The sequence below is a fragment of the Amblyomma mixtum genome, chromosome 9, assembly GCF_055824585.1.
Source record: "Amblyomma mixtum isolate Tamu chromosome 9, ASM5582458v1, whole genome shotgun sequence".
Lineage (NCBI taxonomy): Eukaryota > Metazoa > Arthropoda > Arachnida > Ixodida > Ixodidae > Amblyomma > Amblyomma mixtum.
In genome coordinates this window covers 107428871-107448229 of record NC_143020.1, presented here as the reverse complement: position 1 = coordinate 107448229, position 19359 = coordinate 107428871, and the positions used below count along the sequence as shown (strand labels likewise).

At 46.2% G+C, this 19359-nt stretch overlaps 1 protein-coding gene across 1 annotated transcript; it reads right to left on the bottom strand.

Annotated features, from left to right (window-relative positions):
• Positions 1–4196: 4196 nt before the first annotated feature.
• On the bottom strand, positions 4197–19260 carry LOC149330595 (retinol dehydrogenase 7-like). Its single transcript, XM_089561228.1, has 5 exons — positions 18762–19260; positions 11769–11975; positions 8935–9117; positions 7497–7629; positions 4197–4791 (listed from the first exon to the last, which is right to left on the bottom strand). The coding sequence occupies exons 1-5, from the start codon at positions 18964–18966 to the stop codon at positions 4425–4427; spliced, it is 1095 nt and encodes a 364-aa protein (XP_089417354.1). The 5' UTR covers positions 18967–19260; the 3' UTR covers positions 4197–4424.
• Positions 19261–19359: the final 99 nt, after the last annotated feature.

The window sequence follows — 19359 nt, the reverse complement described above, 5'->3', positions numbered from 1 at the left end:
CGAAGAAGGCGAAATTCTAGAGGCCCGTGTGCTGTGCGATGTCAGTGCACGCTAAAGAACCCCAGGTGGTCGAAATTTCCGGGGCCCTTCACTGCGGTGTCCCTCATAGCCTGAATTGCTTTGGGACGTCAAACCCCAATAAACCAATAAACCAATCCAAACCACCGCCACATAGCTGAAAGCGCGTATATTCGTTAATGAAGAAGACGACGTGCATTGCACAGTGCGGGAGTGTGTTGCGGTTTAGCACGAGGCCTGTTCAGCTACGGCGATGGCCTAGTGCTAAATACGCAGTGTCCGGGGAATATGATCTGTACCCGCCACGCGGGTTCGAATCCCAGTATTTGATGTTTATTTATTGAGTTCATTTCTTCCTTTCAATAGGCACAAACCCATAAACAGTGCATGCATAGAACATCCTAAGATCGCGCTCGGGGTTTACGGCTCGCGCTTGCTCTGCAGCGCATGTCGTTTTAATTCTACGAGTTATAGCTGCATGTATCATTTCTCCATCCATCGGTCGGCGCATCGCCCACCTTCTCTTATTCACACCCTGCGATATTACGGTGTCAAGGCAGCTATCAGGCACAGGTACGCGGCAACGAGGGAGTCCGAAACCGGATGGCTGGTGTTCGCCGCAAAGCATGTGCCAATGCATGAGACCGCGCATGTAGTTAAGAAGAGTTTTGGTTTGGTTTATGGGGGGTTTAACGTCCCAAACCGACTCAGGCTATAAGGGACGTCGCAGTGAAGGGCTCCGGAAATTTCGACCGCCTGGGGTTATTTAACGTGCACTGACATCGCACAGTGCACGGGCCTCTAGAATTTCACCTCCACCGAAATGCAGCCGGGATCAAACACGTGTCTTTCAGGTCAGCAGCCAAGCACCATAACTACTGAGCGACCACGGCGGCTAGTTAGGAAAAGGAAAACTCTGAAGTTATTGAACAGCCGGAATGGACGTTGTGAGCAGCTTTAATTTTCCTCATGAAAGGGAACTTCAGACATCAGGTGCTGGAAGGAACGTTCTAGCTGTGACCAATGAAAATGTTCGCTGCCATGGAAAAAGCGAAAGGTGAGAGACCGAAATTGTCTCTTGTCCCGATGTTTTGCGCTTTTCCATCACAAATGAGTAGCCGACATCCCCAAGCGGCTGTCCTGGTAGATAATAGCTAGCATGGCCGCCTCCGAAATATGAAAACGATATTGATATATACTTCTTGAAACATTTTGTTACCTTAACTGCGGTTAAGAACACTGTGAATTATCGATATTAATTTTATTTTATTTCGATATATATTAAGGAGATCCTGGCACCATTCATTGGAGGTGGCTACTCCTTTTGTCGTCTATTTTCGGCGCAGGAGACCTACACACCCACAAACACACGCAAACAAAACGTGGCACCTAAGTGGCGGGACCACTACTCGAGAAAGGACACATGTCCTGTCCATTCCTCCTTCATAAACTTCACTCATACAACATGCACGCAAAACTCTAAACTCACAATTCAGAGCTATCGTCGGGCATACTTAAGAACGAAGTAGTAAATGCCCCTCAAACGAGGCCCACCAGCTAATAGCGTCGACCGACTTTCATGGCGTGAAGGAAAATCCCATTTCAAAGGCACCAGCCTGTCACTACTATATTATGACAATCTATCGACGCTATTGGCTGGAGGACCTCTTATGAGGGTCATTTGCCGCGGTGTTCTTGAGTTGTATCCTACTATAATTTCGCAGAAGCGTTCATAAAGTGAACTTGAAGAACGCATCACGAGCTAGTTGGTTTTACATCACACGAAAACAGCGCAAACTTCACGAAGAACGCAGAAAGGGGAGACGAGACACAGGCGCTGACTAACAACTGAAATTTTATTGCTCTGACACATCGGTAAATACACTCAAGGCATCAAAAACAACGCGAAGGATAAGACATGAAACATAGACAATCGCAGCAGGAAACGAGCAGGAAATCTGCTGAGCTTTCCCAAATTACTGCTGAGCTGTCGCAAGGAAACGAAATTCCGTATCCAGAAGGACCACGGATGGGGTGCTGACAAAGCGGTCTTTTAGACTTGCGATTTTTTTTGCTTTAATTATCTCTCGTGTGATTTAGCACGCTCGTGTCACTCCAGTGAGGAGTGCATTTACAATCGCGGCAATGAACGCCCAGATTCGTGTGCTTACATTGTATCGGTGGTCTGAAAGCCTTTTGTTAAGGCTTTTGTTAAGGTGTTTTATTAAATTTCAGTTAGTCAGCGCCTGTGTCTTGTCTCCCCTTCCTGCGTCCTTCGTGAAATTTGCGCTGTTTTCGTGTGGTACACAAAAGCTAGCGATATACACTATAAGTGAACACACATACTTTTAAAAAGCAAAACATGTGACCGTGAACCATGGCAATAAGCAAGAGAAAGTATATTAGTGTGTTGTAAAAGACCCGCACCAGAATAATCTTACATTTAGTTCATAGGTTACCGTTTATACATGGAGTATAGGCTAGCGATGTAGTACCGAATCTGTACCGACGATTTCTGCCACGCAGCAGCGACTACACTGCTCTGAAATATTGATGAGATTCACTGGTCGCTGACCATGGTCAAATAAAAATGACGTTTCGAGAGCGCTACGGCTCCCTTGTTCACAATGAGCAACCGGCTGGACGTCCCGGTTTTTTTGTAGCGGTTAGTATCGTTTTTAGACATTTAGCGCAGATAGGGTGCAATGTGCTATCATTCTTATTTATTGTATTAGGCGTAGTCTGGATGATTAGTGACTTGAGATTTCGGCGGGCTGGTACATTCTTTTCTGTTGTCACTATATCTGCTTCAATATTAAACAGGCCTGAGAAGTTAGTTAATGGAGGCCTCTTCGTAAAGCACTTGATTGCAAAAGACCGACAATTTTTCCCGCTTCTAGTGATGAGACTCTTTATACGTCGTGTCTTATTTCTATTCTTTCCCTCACAAGTGATATCCGATGCCCTCGGCGAGTATCACAGTGACCGATAAATCTTTGTTTCTTCAGTACTGTGTGCATTTTCCGAAGAATCTCTTGGCGCACTAATCAGTAGCTGTATTGTTCTATTCTTCGCAGGTTAGGTGAGCGCTGAGAGTCTCAAAATAATACGAGCTGAGCCGAGAATTGGAGTGTCGCTTGATTAAGAGCTCACGGGACGGCCTTCTACGGCACAGCTTCTGGAGTTGCTGCTGTGAACGTATCAAGAAAAAATAAGAAAAAGGACGGGGCTTTTCAGCCTCTATCACTGCGACGTGTGTAAAGAAAGCAGTTTGACCAAAGAAAAAAGCGAAAAGAAAGATACAAGAATAAAATGCTGGTAGCATCAGTCATATCCGCCGGTGCAACTTGAGCAGTTCGGATACCCCCGGAGCAGGTTCACGCAGCCTAGTGCGCGAACACTAGCGCTGAAACACTAGATCTAGCCGCAGTCCTTGTCCTAGTGTGGCCAGTGCTAGTAGCTTACTTAAAAGACGCAACATAAGGGATCTCCACGTCACATCGGTTGAGAAATATGGTGGAGAATAGCAAAACAAAAGTGAAAAACAACAGCTGAACACACGACTTTCGTGTGCCGTGTGTTGCTTCTGCGCTTATTAGTGGAAACTACTCCTGGCGAGGTCCAGGAAGCGCGTCGTAGTTCTTTTGGAAAGCGCGTTCGCTATCTTGAGATTAATGTATTCAGTTCCGGAATGAAGCCCAGTCTCAGAGAATGGACAGAAATATTTTCCTGCGAGAAAGCAGCTTTCTACGAGCTATTAAAGGCGTAGTGTGGTATGCAAATGGATCGCGGGTAGCTGTCTAAATGTGGATCCTCACTGCAGTAATAGTGCAGCATTCTCCCTCATGCCTACGAGCGCCGTACATCACCACCATACATCATTATCACCATCCCCCATAGAGGGAGGAGATCCTGATGTTTATGTCTTTATTACACTCACGTGAAGACGTGATATTGAGAAAGGTTCGAGCGTCTTCACAACCCTAGCTGTGCGTTCACAAATACTTACAAACGTTAAAACAACCATTCTCTTAAGAATAATTAGAAGACCCTTTCAGTTGCAGGTTCAGAAATGTACACATTCACCGAAAACTATTTTTCAAGGTTGCGGGCGAACATACATAGCTGCAACTGTGAAGAAAGGGTGAAGAACGCATTGTGCTATTAAAACTCCCCGCTGCACAAGTAAACTCGGCCACTTTTTTTGATACAGAAGAACGGGGAACTGGCATCGACGATCAAACCTGCTCTCACTGCGTATGCAGTCTGACACACAGAGAACTAAAAACAAATATTTGTTATTGAGCATAAAAAGAGTGAAAAATATCTTCGCCTCTCTGACTGAGAGCAAGCTCTAATACGCATCACAAGCATTTCTTAGAAAAAGCTAAACAGTAAAAAAATATTCATGCCGCTTTCTTCGTAGGTTCGTACCCCAAAATTCGGTACATGAAAGGCAACATCTTTATGAACGATCCGATTGCCCGGTCTGCAAGCTCCGAGGGCAAAAATATGGGCGCGTAGAACACGAAACCGCCGAGCCTGAAGGGGGAAATATAGCGAGTCTTCGGGTACGTCTCACAGACCGCTTGCATGATCGTCTCTACTACTTCGTTGATGTCATCCCTCGAGAAAATCTCGTACATCATTCTGGCTGTCTTCAGCCAGCGCTGAATCTCATCCGCGCTGTAGTCGGCAACAACTTCGGGAGGCTGCTGCTGCAATTCCTGCTGCACCGCCTCGGCGGCATCGAGGTTGGCCGTAATGTTCGTCCTGCGAATGAAGCGAGAAGGATAAAAGGAAAAAAAAATGTCAACGTTCACGCTTGTGGCCTAACACGCGGCAGCTTTTGGCGCGTGCATGCATGCTTAGATACACCCCGGCAACCCGCCGTTGCTGCGGAGATTCAGCGGCAGGTCAGCGGCAGGATTCAGCGGCAGCGTTGTGACTTTCGAACTCGCGAGTGGCGCTGAGCAGCGTTGTTCAATGGAGTGGTGACGTCTGTCAATGTCGGGGAGCATGATGGAGGCCCTGCGGCAACCCCGCTTTGTAGTCAGGTTTTCCAGACCTCTTGAAGGTGAGAGCAACTCGTCCAAACGCCTCAGTAATACGTAAGTAATGTGCCATTCACTGATGACATTGCCCTGCTAAGTCACTCAGGAGATGAACTGCAAAGCATGATGAATGAGTTAGACAGGTAGAGCAGGACGGTATGTCTAAAGATTAACATGCAGAAAATCAAAGTAATGTTCAACAGTCGCACAACTGAACAGCACTACACAATTGGTAGCGAGGTGCTGCAAGTGGTTTGGGTGCACGTCTACTTAGGGCAGGTAGTGACCAATGATCCGATTCATGAGAGGAAAATAACTACAAGAATATGAATTGGGCTGAAGCGCATATAGCATGTACTCTCATATCATGAATAACAGTTTACCAATATCCCTCAAGGTAAATGTATACAACAGCTATATATTACCGGTACTCACCTATGGGGCAGCATCCCGGAGGCTCACAAAGAGGGTTCAGCTTAAGTTAAGGACAAAGCAGCGAGCTATATATGGAAAGAAAAATGATAGATGTAACGTTAAGAGACCGAAAGCGGGCGGAGTGGTCGAGGGAACAAAGGGGGTAAATGACATCCTAGTCGAAATCAAGAGGACGAAATGGGCTTGGGCAGGGCATGTAATGCGAAGGCAAGATAACCGCTGGTCCTTAAGGGTAACACAGTGGATTCCAAAAGGAAGGAAACGTATCATTGGGCGGCGAAAGTTAAGTGAGCGGATGAGATTAAAAAGTTTGCGGCGATACGGTGACCGCAGCTGGCAAAGGACAGAGTTAATTGGAGAGACATCGGAGAGGCCTTCGCCCCGCGGTGATTGTAGTCAGGCTAATGATGATGATGATGTCCTAACACCTCCGAAACGTACGGCTTCTACGAATGATACAATTAGAACCCGTCTACATGGCTTAGATGAAAACCCATTGGGCCTGTTAAAGTACTCTAGCCGGTCATTCCGTATTCCTACACTACACTCAAACAATCACAACATGAGTGGTTTCACGTAGCCTTGCTTTTACGACCTTTTCTTTCTGTTTGCTTTTTTTTTTGTTCGAACAAAAGTTCCCAAATAAGCATGTTTATTTGTTCTGGAACATCTGGAGCACCGGTCAATAAGAGTCCGCTAAAGTTGTATCCATTGCTGCCTCGAGCACTGAGCTAGACTGAATGTGCCGTAGGTACGCGCTTAATGCCGTGATTCAAGCGACTGTTTCGATACCACTACCCCCCTCACCTTGAATGGTAGCCTCCAGGACTACGCAGCCCGAGCCTTGATTTCCGTTCTCAAAAAGTGGCGCACAGATTTGCGCTGACAAAATGGTACATAGATATATTTCTGCGCACAGAAGAAGGTGAAGATATCAGTGGGCAGCGATCTGTGCAGAGATCTCCGGATACGCAACAGGGAACATCAATTTTGTATCACAAAAAAACTGTGCAGAGATTTTTACCCTAGAAATGGGGCAAAGATTCTTGTGGACAGAAACAGCACAAATATTTGCACAAACAAAAAACTTCGGCGACAGAGTGCGGTGTCCACTTTCTGTGGAAAACAAAAAACTCTCCACTTTTTCTTGGGGAGAAAATTTTACAACGTTTACCTCTGTCGTGTAAACACCGAAATTTAACGGGAACTTGCATGAACTTTGTCAGCACTGTAAAACACTTAGCAAAATTTTGTAAATATCTTCGCGCACTTCTTGTTCCGAAAAAATCTTTCACCACGAGGCTCGCGGGATATGTAGGTAATAGTCACGTGGTCACGGGTGTTTGCACATCAGACTACGAAGCAGCGCTAAGCCCGTGCAGAGGGAATTCCCATGGTCGTTTTGAACGGTATGAAACGTAGTTTTCCCGGGGATGTTTGTATAACTCCCGCTGTTTAAATGCACTCCATAGATCTCAGTGCAAGAAACACTGCACATCTTGGGAAAAAATAAAGCAAGATACAAATTTCCAAGATATAAAATGGGCGCCCGTTTGAGTGGTCGGAAAGTGGCACCCAGATTTGCTTGGGAATAAAGGGTGCACAGATCTCCGCCAAGAAAAATTGGTGCACCGGATTCTGCCGTGAATATGAGCGCCCAGTTTTTCGCTCACAATGAAAGAGTGAACTGATATCCGTGTACCAAATTAACCCACAGATTATCATGAGGAAAAAAATCGGTGCGCAGATATTTTACGACAGAATAAAGTTTAGCGCAGCCGTTGAATATAGAGCTGCCTTACAGAAAAAATAAGCTCTGCAAGGCTGTTATAAACACCAGCAGCAAAGCTAATCGCCGCAATATTGGAAATGTATTCGTAAAGGCCATTCCTACAAAAGTTCTGAGTGAAAAAATCACTCACCAATACTGGCCCGAAAACCTGTGCTGCTCGGGTTAAGATGTGAGCTTTAGTGCTAGCTTCCACTCACTTGTACGCAATGGGCTCTACACCAATGAACTCCACGCCCTTTCCTTGGCACTCCCTCCTAAGCCCGTCGAGCATCGATGTCAGGGCGTGCTTTGTCATGCAGTAGGCAACAGCCATTGGCATCGTGATGTGTCCTAAGACAAAAAAAAAAGAATGCGAAAACAGCAAAGCCATTTACCAATCATCAATACAAAACTTCTTCTATGAAGACTTGTCTATTTTTTTACTTCAATGATATCTTAGGCGCTCATTTTAGAACCTCAACTTTGGATAGATGGTGCATTATGTGAGACTGAAATGGTACTAGCGCTACAGCGAGATGTACACAAGAAATACTGACACAGGACGTTCGCTAATGCCAGCGCTAATAAGTCATATCCTGTATTACTCTTTCCTGTGTGCGTCTCGCTGTAGCACTATTGCCAATTAAGGCTCATTTATAGATTAGCGCCAAGTACAGATACAGCGACGGCATCACTTTTGATCAAACTTATACCCTTGTCAAGAGCACAAGTTAAGGACGCTTATAGGGAGTGCGTTTCGGCATCCCAAGTGTCGCTTTGGGCTGCGCAGTGCTAAATGAGAAAGCAAAGTGCACTCGTCGAAAAAACAATGGCGACAAAAAAAATGATCGTAATTTTGAAGTGGTCGATTAAAAAGAAAAAAGAACACTCAAATATTGATCATTTGGCATGATAGTGCGCATAAAACGAGCTTAAACAGTATTTAACAATGAAGCAAACAAGAAAAGCCAAGACCAGCCAAGACTGTCCAGAATTTTGGCACCAAACAATATGGCGGTATAGAGCGGAGTTGAACCGGACACGTTCCTTTGTTTTGTTGCTTCGCTTATTGCTAACACGAAGCAATATTTAAAAAACTGTCATTACGGGTGAAATAAAGTAGTGAGTGCGTTTCTATGCCCTGTACATGTGTCTTCGAAGTCACTGCTGGCGAGGCTACGCACTCAAAGTATGTTCTGTAAACGCACTCCGGCCTGAGTGCGCACTTCGGCGAGCGCACTTATGTTAAGCAGTTTAGCTCTGCTAGAGTGCACTTTTAGAAAGTGACACTCTTCGTAAGTGCACTTCAGTTTGTGCGTTTGACAGGGCTTTTAAAGCCCCATCAATATTTTCATGGCGGAATGTTTAGGCCCCCATGTCTGGTATGACACAGCAAATCCCAGCAAACTGCTTCATGGAGAAGCAAGTGAAGGGTATTGAAAGAGTATGGAAAGTGCGCTGGAAGAATCCTCATAATGAATATTTTGTTACCGGAAGTTTATTAACTGCAACAGTGAGCTTTCTCGTTTTTGTCTTCTTACTTTAGTGTAAGGAAGGTCAAATGAAAGCATTGGTCTAAATGCACTGCCTTGATCGAGCCAGCATTACAGAGCGATTCTAAAGTACTCAAGCAAAACCCCACGTCCCGATTCTTACCGAACGGGCTGTTCACAACAATCAGCCGCCCTTTGCTTTTCTTGAGCAGCGGCAGGAACTTTTTGGTGACCCGCAGCGTACCGAAGACATTCACGTCAAATAGCTTGGTGATACTGTCCATCGTGACCCACTCCAGGAGGCCATTGGTACGTACACCAGCGTTGGCGACGACAGCCCAGAGAACTGCGAAATAAATAGAACGGAAACCGTCAATTAAAAAAATTAAGGGGGGGGGGGGGCAATTTGTTGACCTAAAGTGTGGTGAGGCGAAAGGCTTTAGCGAGGTCTTGCTGCTTGTGTCACTGATGTATGGTTAAGATGTTAATTAAGTAAACAAATCTTTGTGCATCTTAAATGCCGGAGACACTGGAGGGCGTTTGGGAGGCATCCGTCTGATTCGACGCCTTTCTGCACTCTCCAGCGTCCTAGACAAGGAGAATTACATATGCGTTGGCAGGAAGTAGTGTAGACATTCGCACGCTCGACTGCGGAATGGAAGGATGGTGGTTCGAATCCCATCATGCACAAAGATTTTTTTTTACGGTCTGACTTGAAAAAGCGTAACACCTCTGCTGACAACCTTCTGCCCACAACGATGAGGCATTAAAGGTTTTCGCCTTAATAGCCTTCTCAGGGCCTGCTACCTAGAGCTCGCGAATTGCAACAAAATTCAAATGAAGCTTGAAAAAACTTTCATAAAGATGAATAATCAGCTTTCAGTAGGAGAGAAAGAAAAGAATTAGCTGTGCAACGACGATCTTTTTTACTACTGTCTCTAGTCAGTGAGTTCAGGCTACAGCTTGGCGCGGTATGCTTGTTACCCAACTGGGTGGTATGTGGGCAATGAGCAGTGCCCACATTGTTTGGCATAGTGCACACTGTTGGGCATAGTGCATAGCGACATATTTTAAGAACGCACGTGCTTACGAAAGCCAACCAGTGCGTGTGTGTAGGTGGAGGGGGAGGGGGTAGGGAAGGTGATTTGTATTAAGCGCCCTCCAGACAGTGAGCGTCATTCTCTTACTCTCCATAATATTTCCCGCGCAAGAATCGAGCGATATGGGGCAGAGGTTGGCGTGTGAAGATGTGTCGTCCAGGCTTTGATATAAAAATGTCATTGGCCTCTTTCCAAAAGCATTGTCTCCCAAGCGTGATTGATATGATCTAACGTTTCAAGCAGCTTGCAGCAAGAGATGTTCATAAGTATGATGCAAATGTTAATTTACTGATTACGCCAGGAGCTGTAAGTTAGTTGGATTGTAACAGTTCCACGTATAATTCGGGATGATCGAAGGTGAATTTATGCCCTTGTCGATATGATCAGGGAGAAGAGCCCGCTTATACTTCTGCGGAGCAGTTAGTTTGCAGAGTTCACTGGAGTGCTCGTTACCACGCTCATTCATTAACACCTCTGCTGAGACGTTCAGTGTCAGGGGAAGTTTGGCTAGTGAGGCTTCTAGAAGCTTTCTTGATGACCATGGTAGGTGTATTCGTACCGAGGATGACGAGAATGAGACTAAAATTACCTGAAAATCAATTTTAAACCCTTAACCCTTATCACCACTGTCGTAGATTACGTTACATGCTTTGATCAGCTTTCAATACTTTGTACTATTGCACTCGCAATAGCACAAGAAAGTCAATATTTAAGCAAGAGTTATCAACAGAGCCATAGGTTTCGTTACATACGCTAATCTACTTTTGCATTCGCGTCATGAGGTGTTATCTAACATGTTGGGTTTAGGTTTGGTTTATCGTGGTTTAACGACCCAAAGCGGCTCAGGCTATCAGGGACGCCGTAGTGAAGGCCTCCGGAAATTTCGACCACCTGGGGTTCTTTAACGAGCACTGACATCGCATGGTACACGGACCTCTAGAATTTCGCCTCCATCAAAATACGAGAGCCGCGAACAGGATCGAAATAGTGTGTTTTCGGGTCACCGGCCGAGCGCCCTAAACACTGAGCCACCGCGGCAGGCTGTTATCTAATATGTATAACAAGGATTTATGGCTTGACATACTTTACTGCCATGCACGAATAAGCCCGGAAGTGTTAACGCCAGCGCCGACATCATTGAAAACTTTCGCCCAAGCGTGGCAGGCTTGTTAAATCAATATTTCTTCGTGGTTCACTTACTGTCCGGCGGTAATTTTTGTCACCTGCGTTATCATAATGTAGTGATTACTGCGTGTCAAACACAAACAAAACTGGTTGCTCGCCTGCGTTGCGGGCTAAACGGTACCTCGTGAGAAGTCCTGACGAGCATTGTGGCGTTGGGATTGCTTGGGCGTGTGTCAAGTACTTAATTCTACGCTCCTTGCTACCCTCGCCCTGCGCCCCGTATTCACTTTTTATTACTTGAGAGTCCAGTTACCATCTCTAAATCTGCTCTCTGCTTAAGTGCTAACAGCAAACTTTGTGATCAGTGATTAATTAACTGAAACCTAAAAGAGGTTGCTGCGCAGATCATGTCGGAAGCTTAACAACGATAGGCGTGGCCGAAAGATGTTTTGCTTGTCTCGAGGTTATACCCTTGCAAATACTGCTGAGGAAATGGAAGGCTAAATACGGGGAATAAGGTGTGAAAATATGCGTTTCACGTCCATACGGACTACCATTTCTTCTCAGTTTGTTGATAATCGGTATACACTTCCTCATTGTGCGAACGTTCTAACGCTATATCTACAAGGCCCGCATACGCCGCCCAGCTGGCTGTAAAAAGAGTTACTTTCAAGCGAGGGCACTCGGTCGTAAATGCCAGCCTGTACCTAACAAATCCTCCTCAAAAGCGACTGCCGCGTGCAACGGTACGAAATTGAACAAAGGAACCCACCGCGGGATCCCAGCTCTTGCTTGACGCTAGAAAGCGCTGCTTCGACTTGCTCGTCTCGGGTGATGTCCAACTGGAGGACTCTGACGTTCTTCAGCTTCCTAAGCACCTGGGCTCCCTCGCCCTGGGAGTTGAGGCATCCGGCGAAGACCAGGAAGCCCTCTTTGCTGAGTCGCACGGCGAGGGCGTGTCCGAAGCCGGTGTCGCATCCTGGAAAAAGGTTACACTCCTTTAGTCTAAGGAATGTTCACAATTCAATTCTGCAGTAACCTGGATGATGCCTCAGAACTGTGAGGTAGTTTGTGAAACAAAAATCAAAGTGCGCATCTTATGGCTGTTGAGTATTTATGCTGCAAGTATGTATGAAACAATAACCATGAAACATGCATCTTGTGGCAGTTATCGAGGCACTATCAAGAAAAAATGGCACAGTGCTTTTCATAGATAAACCATGGATTGGCTGGACATGCATGCATCTTGTGGATGTCCCTTACCGCCTTGTGCATGCACAGATACAGTCTGCCTGCATTATTTCTTGCGCCCTGTACGTAAAAGTCCCCATTCAAATTGTTGTTTCTTGTGCTTCATGAGCAGTCTTCGAGATGAAATTGTATGAAAGGGGTCTTGACAAAGCTGTTCTACGCACTGAAGTTTTGTACCTCAGTAAAAATACAACAGCTTATGATTCTATCTCCAAATTTGGAATGCCCTCTCCAGCACTATCATCACCATCTGCCTGGCTACACCCACTGCAGGGCAAAGGCCTCACCCATGTCTCTCCAATTAACCCTGTCCTTTGCCAGTTGCGCCAACTTATCCTCGCAAACTTCTTAATCTCATCCGCCCACCTAACTTTCTGCCGCCTCCTGCTACACTTGTCTTCTCTTGGAATTCAAACCGTTACCCGTAGGGACCAGTGGTTATCTTGCCGTCACATTACATGCCCTGCCCAAGCCCATTTCTTGGTCTTGATTTCGACTAGGATATCATTAACCAACATTTCTTCACTCACCCACGCCGCTCGCTTCAGGTCTCGTAACGTTACACCTATCATTTTTCTTTCCATAGCTCGCTGCGTTTTCCTTAAGCTGAACCCTCTTTGTTAGCCGCCGTGTTTCTGCCCCATAGATGAGTACCGGTTAGATACGGCTGTTGTCGACTTTTCCCTTGAGGGATATTGGTAAATTGCCATTCATGATCGGAGAGAACTTGCCATATGCGCTCCACCCGATTCTTATTCTTCTAGCTATTTCCTTCTCATGATCCGGATCAGCAGTCACTACGTGCCCTAAGTAAACAGATTATCGCACTGCTTCCAGCAACCCGCTACCAACTGCGAACTTCTGTTCCCTTGCTAGACTGTTGAACATTACTTTGGTTTTCTCCACATTAATTTTTAGCCCCAGGGAGTGTGCTGGACGAGCTATAGATGGAGAAACGTGGCTCTCCCGGGACAGACGCTGGAAGGTGGCGCTCCAGCGGCGGCCGGAAAAGCCAGTATTTCGAAAGTTGGCTGGGTAGTGCTCCCTACTTGTGATCGGTTAGAGCGATGGGGTGCGTTACGCTCCAGTACCTGTCCCAATTGCCCGCTCCCGGAATCTAATCGCCACGCTACAGTCACCTGCGTGGTAGCGCGTGTCTTTTGGCGCGCGGTTCATGCGGGATTCCGTGGGCAGGGCATTTCGTGCTGCTTCTCCAGCGGCCGCTTCCCCATCGGCCGTTTTGCTCGCCTGTTAAATGTTGCGGGTCTTTTTAGTTTATGGCGCAGTCGATGCGCCGCGGTCGCTGGTGGCTTTCGACGCCGCGATGTGTGGCCAAGTCTCGGCCGCCTCCGACGGGAACTGATCAGTTTTTTGTCCGAGGAACTCTTTTTTTTTGGGTGAGGAAGAGTTTCTCCGGCAATAGTCAGGCCCATTCATTTCTGTAAATAACAGTCGTCTTGTCCTGGTTTTTAGGCCAAACTGGCGCTAAGGTCTCCTTTTAAGTGTTTCAATGTCAAGTTATTGCCTTTTCACCCTTCTGTGAATAGGTATGCTATCCTGTTTTACATCGCCCACGAGCAATTCCTGTTAGTAACTTAGAGATGTTTATGGTACCTGTTTAATTAGCTCGCCTTACATGCTTATTGTGAAGTGAAGTGAAGTGAAGATTATTTTTGACATCGATTTGTCAGAGGTGACGGGACAAAAGGCAATTCATTTTTTGCCTGACGTGGCTCCGTCACCCGTTACATTGCTCAGGGGGGTGGCAAATTACACAGCAAAGTACACAAAGCAAAAAAAGAAAAGTAACAACATCGCATACGTACTACATGAATTATATGTAACGATCAACGAGTTACACATAATTAACACAGATGCAATGGAAAATGAAGGAAACAACAACGCATAGCTAAAATGTCGATAGGACAAAACAACAAATTGAAATAGCAAACGATGGGATACACAGAATTAACATACAGGCAAGGGGAGAAATAGCACGCAAAACCAAAAACAATGAAAACCGCATCGCATACCTCCTACGTCTTTAGGACAACAAAACCAAAAATAGCGAACCTGGACATACACCCAGCGAGTAAAAGAAAATAATCATAATAAGAAAAAAAAACTAGAAACTGGACACTTTATGGGGGAGACAAGGACAGAAGGTACATTTTAACATTGTTCTTGAAGTTACGGGGGGGAACGAGGCTGTTGCAGAAGTTCCATAATACGTGGGTGTTTATTAAGAAAATCAGGAATTAAGTAATCAATGTGCTGCATACCATAATTCGTTCTCATCAGAGGCATTTTAAAATGACTATACCTGAAGTCATAAGGTTTCTTGTTAGGGAAGTATAAAGCATAAAAGGAAACATGGTCACGGGTGACTTCATGATAAATATGATATGCAAGCTTTAGTTGAAACAATCCGTTTATCTTGAGTAAATTATGATTTAAGAATAATGTGTTCTTGTAAATGTCACTGCATCTTGTAACCTTGGCATGTGTACATATGTAAATAAATATGTTTCTAAACGGCCAGTGTTTCCACGCCGTCTCACGAGATGGCGGCGCGATGAGTCACGCATCATAACAGGCCGTGTAGTACATCGCGGAAAAGCCAGAAAGCCGTTCTATCATAAAGCGCACGCACGTGGGAGCCACGAGTAACGACCAACAGGTGGCATGACTGCACACGCGCTTTCTCCTCTCTGGTCAGGGTCAGCGTGTATGCCGCCACGCTCTGCCGGGTACACCCTCCTAGTGGGGCTACAGCCGCTGCAGCGTTCCGCAGTGCTTGGCAGCAGCTGTGATTGCCTGTGATTTGGAGATGCGGTCTTCACTGCTATACGCTCTTTCAATGTCAGCAACGTCTCCGTTTTACCCCCATTACGTACCTTCCTCTGAGCGGACGCCTTTTTCTGTGCCACCGACAGGAAGCGTAATGGCGAGCCATTTTCGACATTCTTGTAGCGCCTGTTGCGTAGTATTATAAAGCTGTCCAAACAACAGCTCCCCTCATCTTCCTTTGCTTTTCGCCTCTTTCCTTGCTATGATACCTTTGACTTCAGCGTGCTATTCGCTTTGCTTAGCACAGGAGATGCATTGCCAGTGCGAGCGAAAAAAAATGGCTAAAATGGTTAAGAAGAGCATCTTAACCGGTTGCTGTCTACTCAACTTGATGCAATGACCAGTTCGGCAGTTACGCACTTGTTACGCGCATGTCATCAGCGCTTTTTTCGCGATGCCGTTAAGAAGCTCATGTCGTAGAAAACCCGGCGTCGTCGGAGTCGTTGACCGTGAGTGAAAGATTCACGGAATATCTCCAGAGAAGCCACCTAGCAGGCAGGTGGGCCACCTAGATCACATGACCTCGTGGTGTTACCACAACCTGCGCGCAGGATAGTGAGCAAATTGCCCACCGTGGCAGGTGGCAATTAAATTAATGACCGGTCGCTTGATGGTGCTCGGTAAGAGGAACCTCGGTCGCACCAGTGGCGCATCACTTAACCGCTGCAACAGGAGTTCTCTGAGGACTCCCAAAGATTTATCAACGTTGAGTAAAAAATGACAAATTCTGCATATATGGGCATTAACCCGCTAAAGCTATCACGTCATACCCTTCAGGCGGAGCTGAAGTGTCCCCTACAATTTTCTTTTAACCAGCATCAATATAACGCCCGTCTCCCATTTGTCGTCATCTGTGATGTAACTTTTATTAGTACGATTATTTGCTGGAGAGCAGGCATTGCCTTACCCGCCACAAAGCGGCTCAAAAACCGGAAGGAGGAAAAAGTTGCAGTTTCTTTTATTTTTCTACAATTTGATTGGTGTGGAATCCGAAGCACGTTAGGGCAGTGTAAGTGGCAGTAATTTTGCACCGTTTGCCTTATACTTGGCTCGAATCATGGTATTCTTCTTGGTTATTGGCATCAAGCTCATTGATTGTTGAATACGTTGTCATTGGTAGAACCTTCGGTAGAAAGGAGGAGCCTTCGGAACGGCACTGGTAACCACTGAAGGTTCCCTGCGTCCCTTGCAGCGAAGGGCAGGGTTAGATTTATTACATATTTTAAATGGGTTTCCTGCAGTCCCAGTAAGCTGGTTTTCACTCATGGGCTTAGCTAGTTTAACATTTCTACTGCATTGAGCGATATATTGATTTGGATGCATTGCAGGTTATATTTTTTCGTTTTGCTAACAGCCCCTGCGGAATGCGTAACTATTTTGTAACGTAGCCTTTAGTAGTTAAAGTGGAATTTCCAGCTTATCGTAACTATTGAGTTACGCATCCCTTGCACGTCTCTTCGTAACGGTACTATATGTCAGTTGCGATGTGCGCGTGTTTAGGCGACAATTTAGCCTACGTGCGGGATTTTACTAACTTTACCACTAAGCGTCTTTTACTGCTTTCTGAGAAACACTTAAATAGCCTTTTGGTCTCTGACTGTGTCGAAAGGCTGGCTTTGTTGGGAATGCTAGTTACCTCAATAAGAGACTCAGTTCTGACGCGGTATCAACAACTTGATGGGGCTACAAGCGAAACGACGAATTTAGAATGCACTGATGCCCAGAATTCAAGGCTAATCACTAAAGCGCGTCGGCTTATGTGTTTATTTGGAGCTAACCTTCAGACACTATGTAGGAGTCTGATGTGCATGTATAATCCCCCGCTTACATTCGGGGAGGTCTTTACTGACCTTCCATTTTCGTTCGCATTCCATTTTCGTATAAAGTCTTTACTGGCCTTTCAATTTCTTTGGCCCTTCATTTTCGTATAGTTTCTTGAGGGGGGGGGGGGGGGGGAGACCGGGAAGTACTGATACGCATCGGCGCCCTTCGCTCGCACTATCGCTACATCTTCCGGCCTTCTTTCATTGCCGTCTTATCTTTCGAGGCACAGTGACAAACACCGGCCTTGAAACTTACACCCTATCGGCGTACGCGATTACCCCTTGTCCACCCTTTCTCGCCTTCTCCACCGGTTATGCCGTGAAGGCAAACGACCTGACTGCTCGCACAGCAATTACCCAACGCTTTTGCCAGGACAAAGCAGAAAGGCAGGCAAGTTGCCGTTCAGTAAGTGCAATAAACCGAATGCAGCGGAGCAGCTATGACTCGTACTCCGTTCTCATAATTAATGTAAGGCATTTTTACTTCCGGCATGCAATAAAATCAAGCAGACGAAATCGTAAAAGGGAAAGGGAAACGATAGCAGAAAAAGTGGTAGGGTTTTAACGTAGTTAAACCGAGCAGACGCGCGGAAGCATGAGTTTGGCTTCTTTGGCTCATGGTTTTGATTTAGTGAGTTGTGGGCACGTCTCGAGACGATATTACACTCAGGTTAAGCTCTGATCGAAGTTAAGCTGGTCTGATCTGCTCGCGCCTCAGGTGGAAGTTGATGAAGAGGACGATGCGCAATGCACAGTGCGACAGTGTGTTGCAGCTTAACGCAAGGCGTGATCGGCTGTGGCGATCGAATAGTGCTCTAGTGCAGTGGCCAGCGAGACATCTGTTCGTGCCTCCGCCGGTTCGGAGTCTAGTCGCGAAACTATTTATTTTATTTCTGCACACTCAAGGTCATGCAAGCCACAAGATTCCTGGCTCAGTTTGACACCGTGAAATGGTGCTTTCTCACAAAAACTCCACCATGTTCACGACACCAAGGATGTTTTCATTCCCCACAGGGTGAGGAAGGAAGTGACAAACGTGCGTCGCGTGGGTTATGAACATGGGCTCTGAATTAAGTGTGGTTCATCGTCGCAGCTGGAGAGGTGCTCTGTTCAGTCATTCTCATCAGCCCAACATTTTGTGGTAGGTTTTTGTGCGTGCAGCCTTAGAGGAACAAATAGGAGATTAAGGTAAGGACGGAAACCTCACCCGCACCCCAGTGATAACTAGGTACATACCTTACACGTAGCCCCCCCCCCCCCCCCCCCCCCCCGCCAGGAGAGAAACGAGGACACCCATGGATGTGTGAATGCAAAGTAGAGATCGACCAGTTTTGCATATATGGGCATTAACCCATCAAACTGTCGCGTCATATCCTTAAGGCGTAGTGTCCGCTTCGATTTTTCTTTTTTTTTTTTTCACTCCGCTCTACGGAAGAATTCTCATCTTTTGAGAGGGATAGCTTCATGAATAAAAAAGTCTCATTTCCCACTGGTGCACCGCGATGTCATACAAGCGATAGGAAAAGGGCAATGAGCGCAGTAATTTGCTGAAAAATATAATCGGTCATCTGATAACGATTTTCAACACTTACGCAAGGCAACCTGTAGTTACTGATAATTACACATCATTGCAGAGCTAATATATGCCGGCACGTTAGAGACACTTTCAGTGCGTCTGCAAACAGCTGCGAATGTTAAAAAGCGAAGCTTATATCTCGTCTTTCAGAAGCATACGAATGGATCCGCTGTACGCTTTTGTTCATTCTAATCCGCAGCTTTTCGGTTCAGTTTCGCTCACGGGGCGAAATATGAAACTACTGACTTACTGCCATACAACTCACCTGCAACCAGCACACTCTTTTCATCACTGGGCACCTGCTTCACGAAGAGCTTCTTCCACGCGAACCTGGAGAGCCAGTGTGACGTCAACAGAATGATGAAGAGGGACCCCAAATTGCTTCCAACTCGTTGAAGTAACGGCACGTAATCCCACACGTTCCAGAAGAGCAGTGCGAACACCGCGAACAGCGCCACAGAAGTTCGCATGGCCGTACTCTACTAAGCACAGGAGTGCGATGGAAACTGCCGAGACTTGGGGTGGTAGAGGACACGTCTTGGACCAATGAAACAGATGCGTAAATAAAGAAAACGAGTCTCGCTAAATGGAGGAATTGCCTTGGGCCAATCGAAAAGAGACGATAAATAAATAAAAGTAAGGGACAAGTACGCCGGAAATAATGCGCAAAAGGTCAACAGGAAAGGCGCGCCAGAGGAAACCGGCCGAGGGCGACTCTGAAATCAAGGCTTGGTTAAGGGCCCTGAAAAGGATATGCAGCGAGTGAAAGCGCTGCTCCAGTCTGCGCGACCGTCGAAGGCTCCTCACCGCGTCGCTAGCACGCTTGAACAGCTGCCAATTCTCGCCATCGCTCTCTATCGCCG